This window comes from Phascolarctos cinereus, unplaced genomic scaffold (assembly GCF_003287225.1).
Source record: "Phascolarctos cinereus isolate Bilbo 61053 unplaced genomic scaffold, phaCin_HiC Scaffold_9;HRSCAF=440, whole genome shotgun sequence".
In the NCBI taxonomy this organism is placed as follows: domain Eukaryota; kingdom Metazoa; phylum Chordata; class Mammalia; order Diprotodontia; family Phascolarctidae; genus Phascolarctos; species Phascolarctos cinereus.
In genome coordinates, this window is record NW_027556402.1 from 88,904,280 (window position 1) to 88,914,111 (window position 9,832).

The window sequence follows — 9,832 nt, forward strand, 5'->3', positions numbered from 1 at the left end:
AAGAGCAACTGAGAAACTATGGTTATTCAGACTTGGATTTTTGGCATGTATTTTCTCATGATGAACCCAGTTAGCCTGTTGTTTCAAGGAGAATAACTTTTAGTATTTGTTGCCAATCATAAAATTAAGTTTTCTAGCAAAAATTTGAATTTCAGAAAACTTTTATTTGCCACTGTGAACCTGATAGTTTCCCAATATTTAAAAATTTTTCTGCGACTGGTGGTGATATTAACAAATATGGTTTTTAAAAAACATGGTCTAATGAATGTGTCAACATTTGGAATATTTACATAATTCATTGACCCAGTCTCCCCCCAGCCCTAAATGACCAGTGCATGCTGTTATGAAAACATTCATGGTTAAGATCCATTTAAAGTACAAGAAAGACCAATGAAGTATAAGTTCATTGATATGGCTTCAGATTGCACATTACAGCTAATATTTAAGAAACTATTACTTGTCAAATTTTGGCACAACATCAAAGAAAAATATCCACAATTATCTATAAGGGTTATTAAAATACTCCTTTCCCTTTCACTTGCTGATTTATGCAAGGCTGGAATTTCTTCATGTACAACTAAAATAGCATCACGACAGAACTAATGCAAATATGAGAATTCAGTTTTCGTCCATTAGACATTAAAGAGATTTGCAAAAATATGGAAAATCATGCCATTCTTCTCACTAATTTTTTTTGGAAAATATAATTTTTTTCACAAAAAGATGTTATTTATATGAACATGTGCTTATTGTTATTTTAAAATGAATTAAAATATTTTAAAATTTTATCATTTTAAATTTCTAACATGGTAAATATTTATTCAAGACATAAGCCACATAAATAAAACTGTTTGGGATCCTCAGTAATTTTTAAGTGTGTACAGGGGTCTTAAGTTGAGAGCTATGGGTCTACTGCACTCATTGTATCTACTTTTTCATTTCCACAGTGTTTTGTAATCTGGCTTCTTTCACTTTATTGAACTAGTTCATTCCAATGTTACCAGTGACCCTCTTATCACCAAATTCAGTGATTTCACCCCCCCCATCTTCCTTGACCATCTTGCAGCATTTGACACTTTTGCCTATCCTTTCCCTGATCTAACTCCCCTGTATCCCTTGACACTGCCCTCTAGTGGTTCTCTACTTGCATTTTTCACCCCATAGCCTCTTTTTCTTCCTTCATTTGTCCAGTATTGAAGCTTTCCTTATGGACCTGTCTTTAGTCTTTATATTCTCTTTCTTACCTGTTCTTATGGCTTCAATATTTATTTCTTTGTGGGACATTCCCTATCTCCTACTATAACCTCTCCTTTTAACTTAACATTTTCAACCACCTTCCTGACATTTTCATCTATATCCTACTATCACCTCAAACTCAACACATCCTAAACTGAACTCACTGTCTCTCCCCTATAATCTGTTCCTTTTCCTACTGTAAGCTCCCCATTTCAATTGCTGCCTCCACCTTTCTCCCAACTTACAAGTTTAGAACCTGAGTCATCTTTGACTTTCTTCTCCCTTTCTGGCTTCTACCCTCACACAGTTGATTGTCAAGTCTAACCTATCCTACTCCTGAGATCTCACCATAATCTATTCTCACCACTTTGACTCTAGTTCAGGCAGACCCTTATTTATCTTATGATTGCAATATAGTTTTTGACCTCATCAATCAACTGAAACTGTTTTCTCCATAGTTATTGATGATCTCTTAAGCACCAAATCTTTTCTTAGGTCTCATCCTTCTTGAACTCAGTATTTGATATTATTGACTACTCTCTCCCCTTGGAAACTTTCTCCTCTCTGGGTTCTCATGAAACTACTCTTTCCTTGTTCTTTCCTTCTATCTGCCAGAATCCTCCTGAATCTCCTTTCTTGGCTCATAATCTATATCAAATCCCCTACTGATGGGTATTCCACAAGACTGTCTTGGGCCTTCTTCTCTTTCTACATACACCAGTCTTTTCCTTGAGCTTCAACTCTACATCACAAATTGCCTATTGGACATTGCAAACTGGATATTTCGTAGAGCTCTTAAACTCAATATGTCCAAAATGGAATTCATTAGCTTTATACTCCCCCTTCCTCCACAACCCACCCTTCTACAAAACTTCCTTATTTCTATCAAAGGTGTCAAAGTTTTTCCAGCTTTCCAGATTTTTGTCCTCATCTCTTTACTGTCCTTTACCCCAGAAATCCATTTGGTGGCCAAATCTTGCCATTTCTTCCTCTATGATATTGTTCACATCTGCCTTGTTCTGTCTACTTACTCAACTACTACCTCAGTTCAGATCCTTACCTCCTTTTGCTTAGATTGTTTCAATAGCCTTTTAACTGATCTTCACTTCAGTCTGTCTTCCACACAGCTATCAAAGTGATTTTCCTTTGATTTTCCTTTCCACAGGTCTGACAATGTTACTCCCACATTCAATAAATTCTAGTGTTTTTTGTTTTTATTTTTACCAGAAAACACTTACTATGAAACTCTTTACCAACAGAGGCTACTCAGTATGACCATGGCACACAAAAGACACTCTGAAAAGGGACAGGCAGACACTAAGTACCCTGGCTTCCTCAGGGGCTTGTCAGTCTTTATACTAGAAAAAACACACACATACAATAGTCATGCCATGTTGTTTCCTAGGAGTCCTAGAGAACACAGCTGCCACTTTCTCAAGTCTGGGAAACTTACATGGGTTTAACTGTAGCTCAACAAATAACTCAATCTTTTTTTTTTTTTTTTGCTTTTTGGTGAGGCAGTTGGGGTTAAGTGACTTGCCTGGGGTTACACAGCTAGTCAACTCCTTCTTTACAAAGGCATCAAGGCTTTGGCAGGTTACATTTTCTGTCCATCAGCAGCCAGTAATGGTCTTTTCTAGAAACTCCCCACATACTCCACCTACTGAGCTCCATAAGTTATTTAAATGGCAAAATATTTGCTCACAATATGTTTGTCTTGGTCCTCATATCTCAGAGACTTCTCTAATTGTGATAATAATACTGTCTTGTTGAAATCCATCAAGGATTTACAAGGCTCAAGTCAGGTGCCATCTCTCCTTTGTAAAACTTTTACTCATCTCACCATTGCTCTCCCATCCCCCACCCCAGCACCTTGCAATTTCAATATTCTTTACCTGTAACATTTACTTAACATCATCTTTCTGTAACCCAACACAGTATAATTATTCACATATATAGCTTATTTCTGCCTATTAGTCTTTTGAAAAAAATTAAAACATTAATGTCATTTTCTCTTACTAGATTCTAAAGCCCCGTCAATGAACCCTGTGACCAACACAAAGCAGGTGCTTAATGCTTGTTGAATTGAATTACGAAATATGAGATGATGATATATACTTGTTTCCAGAAATTAGTCAGTTCTAAAATCAGTACCCAACTCTTATCATCAAAATTAAACATACTTGTGTTCCTCAATGGTTAAGAAGGTTCACCTTCAGTGCCCAGAATGTAGAAAAAGCCAGTTAGGTTTTACTGCTAAAAGAGGGAAAATTTGGAAGAGTGGATAAAAGTTGACAAATTCAGGCTACCTTTGGCTGCTACTTATCGCCCTCTCACAAACACTTAATGGAGGATTTTCTGACATCACTGACAAGTATCATCTTGTTCTCCATTCTTATATCAAATCTGTCACTTAGGACTCTAAGGCTTTGTCCACCTAATGCCAAAATAACGAGTCAGTTGAATAAGTTGTATACAGGGTAGCTATTTTAATGAAACCAGCTCAATGGGAAGGGCTAGGTAATTTGTTTAAGTAACAGTGGGGTCAGCATGCATCACTAATAAGTGGACTAAAGAATTCATCACCCAATGGTCTGATCTGAAAAGCTTCCAATGTAAACTACATTTAATTCAGATTGTCTACCCTGTTACATGGTTTGTGCATGTTCTAAATTGAGCTTAACCCTTCACACTCAATTTGTGCTTAAGGCATGCAGAAAACATGGAGGTGAAAGAATGTTGGCCAAGGCTTTAGCAGGGATGAAAGGCTTAGAGAGAGCCTCCAGGCCTTATAGCCCAACTTCCCTTGCTTTGTTAGTGCCCATAAAAAAGGCCTAATAAGGACATGAGATAAAGGGAAGTTATAATTCTGGTAGAGGCCATGTGGGTTAGTGGTATGAACACGAAGTTATAAGACTCAGTTTGCATCTTGGTCTTCCCACTTACTGTGTGACTATAGAAAAGTCAACTTCATTGAGCCTTAATTTTCTCATCTATAAAATGGGGATAAAATGTGCCCTGTCTAACCTGCTGGTTTGTTGTGAGTATCAAATGTGATAAGTCTATTACAAAATGTCACAATGTAATGCATAATTATTCTTACCAAATTTTAATGAGAGGTAGTAGAGTGGAGTGGATAAGTGACCTGGCCTCAAACTGAGGAAGGCCCTGTCTTCTTCCCTAGTCCCTCCCCTTCCCAACCCTGCTGTGGCAGCACCCCTCTTTCCCCCACTCCCAAATTCCTAGATGTGTAGCCTTGGGCAAGTTTCAACTCTTTAAAATTATAAATTTAAAGAAGATTCTGACTGTCATTGGTGAATGGAGCTTCTTCACTTGGGAGAAATAACAGTTCTAGTACCTATTTCTACCCTAATTTTAATATAATATTTTTTAGCAGGAATGGCAGGGTAATCTTGGGAAACACATTAACATTGTGTATGCATGCCTTTAGTGGTACTAATAGGCTTTTTAGTATTAAAAAAAATATCTAAAGCAAATAAGTGCAAAACTTCTAGCAAGACTGTTTTCCTGACCTGGGCATTGCAAAAATGAATGACAGAATTTAAGCTAGAATTAACTGAAATTTTGGGTCACTTATCAGTTGCCTAAAGTTAAGGATTACTGCAAGTTAATTTTAATTCAGTTCATTTAGATTCAAAAGGCATTAACTGAGCTTCTACTATGTGTCAGGCACCTATGAGATGATAGTGATACAAACAGAAGAAAAAAAAAGTCTCTGGCATTCTTTTTGCAAACGTTCTGTCCAAGGTAGAATTTTCTTTAACTTTTTAGACTTTCTTATTCCAACTAGCAATTTGTTTACCTGCAACCTTGGCTGGTTTTTTTATGGCCAGCAGTTAGTGGTGAAAGCCAGGATGACCTGTGGATAAGGGATGCTTTGTGTTTCATTATGCAAGGGTGTCTCCCTCTCTCTTTACTAATATGCAGGAATCTTCTTGCTATTGTCTGAAACAAGCAATGCTCATTGTCATTTATAACAAAATGCTAGGAAAATCTGTAGCGGAGCTCCTCCTGACACATTTTGCCATTATTTCTCCAGATACACACTCTAGTTGTTGTGTTTAATGGGAAACATCTCAATGCTAGCTGCAGCACTATTTCTCAAAAAACTGGTTATAGCAAGTTTCTTCTATCAAGCTTCAGAGCACTGAAAAAAACAGGCTTCTTTCTGGGTTTTAACCTTGTCTATAGTTATCTATCGCTATACCTTTTAAGTTCCTTCTTCTGACTTTTTACCACAGGGCTTTAACCTGATAGGAAAAATATCTAGCAAACAATGGGCATTGCAATGGAAGCCATAAAAAGCGACATACAGGCTAACTGGACTAGTTAATTAGTGTTTGCATATGCACACTGCTCAACTGAGCGGCCAAGCTCCTGAGACCTTTTGAAAGGCTTAAAAACAGGCTTTTAAAAGGAATGTAGACTTTAAAATCATGGCAGTTGAAAACCAACAGGAATGTTTTTATGTGAAGTATTTCTGCTTTAGCACCTTTTAAAAGTTAATAGATTCTAACTGTATTCTTGGTGATTGGGAAGGCAGTTTCCTTAGTGAAAAGATTAGCATTTTGGTGGGTGGGAAATTAAGGGAAATCTAATTTAGGATCCTAAGCTGCAAAAGGCAAATTAAGGCAGCAGCAAGTGCTCCCCCATTTCCCATTTCCCGCTCTCCTCCCCGTTTCCCCTAGAAAGCCTAGTAATCAGGACCAGCCACACAGGAGAGGCTAGGAATACTGCTTTGGAGTTTAGATTAACAAATAGGTTTTGTTCTCTTTTCAAACCCTGTCTGCAGGCAAAAAGAAATGACCAAGAATCAAGACCAACCAAATTATAGCTATGGTTTGGTTAAGAAAAGGCATCTCTAAGTGCTTTAAAAAAAAGCACCATGTAAATCTAACTTGGAATGTGCTTATTCTGGGGAACATGCTCAGCTGCCCACGCAGCATTTCAAAACACATGTTTAGAGGCACATTCATAATTGCATTCTCTTGGCGCCTGATTTTATAACCAACCCAGATATGAATGAACACTGCTGAAATTTTAAGAAAGACACTTTTGCTATCATAAATACCTCAGGGGAAGGGTACCCGGGAATGGAGGGGCATGCATCTCCTCTGGAGACAGCTGTGTCTATGCAGTTTTCTCCTCAGTGCCAGGTTACCTGCAGTTAGAAAAAGAAAAACATTTTTTTTGCTGACACCCCAGAAAATCATATGTCATGTTGCTGGAGCATGCAAAGAAATCTTCTAGAATCAGGCTGCCTGGTAGTCAATTGCTTTTTGCTAGGCGATAATTCATATGACAAGGGGCAGCAGGATGCATAATTCACATGTATTACTAAAATGCTAACAAGGTAATCAGAATGAATCAAGGAGGGCATTTTCAAGCTCAGTGTAGCCAGGGCTGTCATCTTTACTCTTAAAGGGCTGCTTACTTAAACAGAACTTGCCCTTTAAGTTTCTGTCCAGTGAATTAATCACCAATATTTTACAAGAACCTTGACCAAAGTAAACTTCATTCTACAGACTTCGGCATGTTGAAGAACTGAAAGCCATAAACAATGGAACAGGGCTCATTTGGAAAAGTGCATTTTTCTTGTGAATGTCAGAGGGCATACCACATGGATACTGGTTGCGATTTATTCTCTGAGTGAATGAATGAGCTTTTGGCCAACAGCAACAAAAAAGGTAGTCTGTACTGGAGACAGTCATGAACATGTGGTTAACCCTGTGGTCATTCTCTGGATAACCTTTTCTCTATCTTAACTAGAGTAGTAGTGTATACTCTTATGTACCCATTTACTTACACTTTGTCTTTTCAGTTTAACATTTCAGTTGCCTACTTTTAAAATGTCCCCTGACAGGAAACTTAACATATGATCTCATTATTTGAACTTGTTAGTTTGAGTCCCATGGCTTAGAAAAGTAACTCATATTCTTACTATGATGGTTGCCATTTTTTTGGAACCATGGATGTAAAAGGATATTAGCATGTTCTCTTGATTTTCTTTGAAATATAAGTTCCCTGAGGGCAGAGATTGTTGATGTGTTTGTTTGTTTAGTCTTTGTATCCCCAGTGCCTACCACTGTGTCTGATGTGTGTTAGATGCTAAGCAAATATTTGTGGGATTGGTATGATTTTATAATATACCAATTTTATTAAAAACCCTGGTGGCCCAGCACCATAATTGAGATCATTACTGAAGAAGATACTTAAAGCAAAGAAATACTATGCACCAAAAGTATGTATGTCTGCCATACCCAGAACATTTTTGTTTTACATTCATAAAAGCACTACTAGAACATTGCTTGCTCTCTTTTTTTTTTGCTTTTTTTTTTTGTTTATTTCAAGAGAACCACCTCAATTTTATTGCTAGAGATAGAATAGCTACTGCCCTTAAGCAAGTTCAATTGCTTTCTGCTACACAGTGATTCAATTAAGGTATAAAAAACCCAGTTAAGCTTAGCAGATCCCAGTCTTCAGCAAAGGTGCTTAAATGAACTGTTTAGTATTCTACCACTTAGCTATACAAATAAGATTTTATTTAGCACTTTAATGAGCACACCAATTTTCCGGATGGTCAGGACTGCAAAAAAAAAAGATCCCAACAGCTTGGAGTTTAGTGTTTTGAACTCGGTGATGCAAAACTTATATATCTCATTTATCTATATTTGTCTTCAGCTATCACTTTAACGGTCCATCAAAGTAATTAACCAGAGAGTAAAACATGCTTTGGAATTCATAAATGTTTCCTCAAGTCACTATCAATTTTCTCCAGAAGACAAAGGTATATAGATATACACACACCACCGCACACATATACTATACATACGTATGCATATCAATATGTAGACATATCACATATCAGTATGATGCAATTCAAATACGTTAATGTAAAAGTCCTACCTGTCCTTTGTCCATTGATAAGGAGTATACCCATCGTGAAAAAAAGGAATAGAAAAAAGAGCAGCTGAAATCTCATTTTGCTGCCACACGGAAAGCCAGAGCACTCCCAGAAAACCAAACAATCCTTTAAATACTCCTGCAGTATCTGTGTGGCTCAGCTCTCAATTCTAATGACAAACCTCAGAGTGAGTCGCCAGCTGTGCCTTCCAGCAAGGTTAATGATCACATAAGACAAGGTTACTGGTGCTGCACTGTGGTCAGTGCCTCCCTCTTTCCTCAACCCCCTCCTGCACCCCCCCCTCTCCCTTTTCCTGTCACTCCCCTTTATTTTCCATAAGCAAATAATGGTGAAATGGAGCATCCCAGTAAACAACCACTTCACTGGGGTCTACTAGCTTTCCTAAAGGAGAATGCTAAGACTTCCCTTTAAATTCAACCTAGAAATAGAAAAATATGTAAAACAAGGCATGATACTGCCCCCTCCCCTTCTCCATTTGCAACTGTTTAAACTTTGCATTGCCCATATTGGTCCCACATGCAGAAAGTAATGGGAATGACAGGAAGTCTCTCTTTTGTCCCTCTCAGAAAGAATTCTGCAGCCCTTACTTAAGAACCCCTAGTGCTTTGAGGCAGGGCTAGCTGCTGAAATGCTTTCTGTTCCCCAAACTAGCTGCAAAGTGGTGGCTATTCAGGGGGGAATTTGTAAACTACAAAATCTGGTGTGCCTTTTGTACCATGAAGTGTTCTTAGGGTTCAGCATAGGCTGAAATTAGTCTTGAAAATCCTGAGTTTAGAAAACAAAAATTAGGTGTAGAAAGTGGCCCTGACAGATTTATTTTAAGGAAAAAAACCACTTTCACTGCTGGGGGAAAAAAAGTCAGTCAAAACCAGTGGAACATGACTAGTGCTCTATTCTTTTACAATGGCTGTGAACAGGAATTAGAAAAGAAGGAAATATAGGCAAGTTCAACCCCCTGACAGACTCCGGATTTTCACCTTTATGTTAAAAAATTGTTGGATCTCTTACACACATTACAATTTGGCCTTGGTAAGCAGTAGGTATGCTGCTATTGCTGGCGCCATTTGAAGAAGACAATATACTTTGGAAGTTAACCAGAATGAATGATGATGTGATGGGAAAGTGCCACAAGCAGAAAGGATAACTTTGGCTATAATTCATAAATAATTTTTTTGTATTTAATTCCAGGTTCACTGTTAGAGCTATATACATGGCTGCAAAAAAGTTGATTGAACATATTTGGTTGGATAATGCAAACGCTAAGTGCTTACAATGTGCAAGTTAGAGAATTGGGCTCCTTGTGGGATATTAAGATGCATTAGATGAGATCTCTGCCGCCAACAACAACAGCAGCAGTAGCATTTAAAAAGTGCTTTACAAATGTTAGCCCATTGGACTGAAGAAGTTTAGGGGTGGGAGTGGGGAGGGATGTGGGGGGGAAGATAGATGCATAGATAATTATATCATAAATTAAAATCTAAGTTCATAAGATGAGTGAAAACAACATCCTATGGCCAGGACTTGAAGTTTTGTTTTGTTTTGCTGGGGGGATGGGGAAGGCTTTATATATGAGCAATCACCAACCTGGTTCCCTGAACAGTAGTTAGGATTTGGTGAGTTAGAAATTGAATTGTAGAAAGGCAAAAGGGG

The 9,832-nt window shown here is 37.8% G+C and overlaps 1 protein-coding gene across 2 annotated transcripts in view; it reads right to left on the reverse strand.

The window, feature by feature from the left end:
• Nucleotides 1–8,424, reverse strand: part of APELA (apelin receptor early endogenous ligand) — a 42,916-nt gene extending 34,492 nt beyond the window's left edge. Inside the window, exons 1-2 of one of the 2 annotated variants that reach the window (XR_002322345.2) lie at nt 8,164–8,424; nt 6,329–6,418 (exon numbers count right to left, since the gene is read on the reverse strand). Coding sequence is in view for 1 of the 2 variants with exons in the window: in XM_020976348.2 (XP_020832007.1) it covers nt 6,330–6,418; nt 8,164–8,239 (165 nt within the window). In the remaining variant the exon portion in view is untranslated. The remainder of the gene's footprint in view (nt 1–6,328; nt 6,419–8,163) is intronic. The other variant, XM_020976348.2, reaches the window with a different exon arrangement.
• Between the last annotated feature and the right edge of the window lie 1,408 nt (nt 8,425–9,832).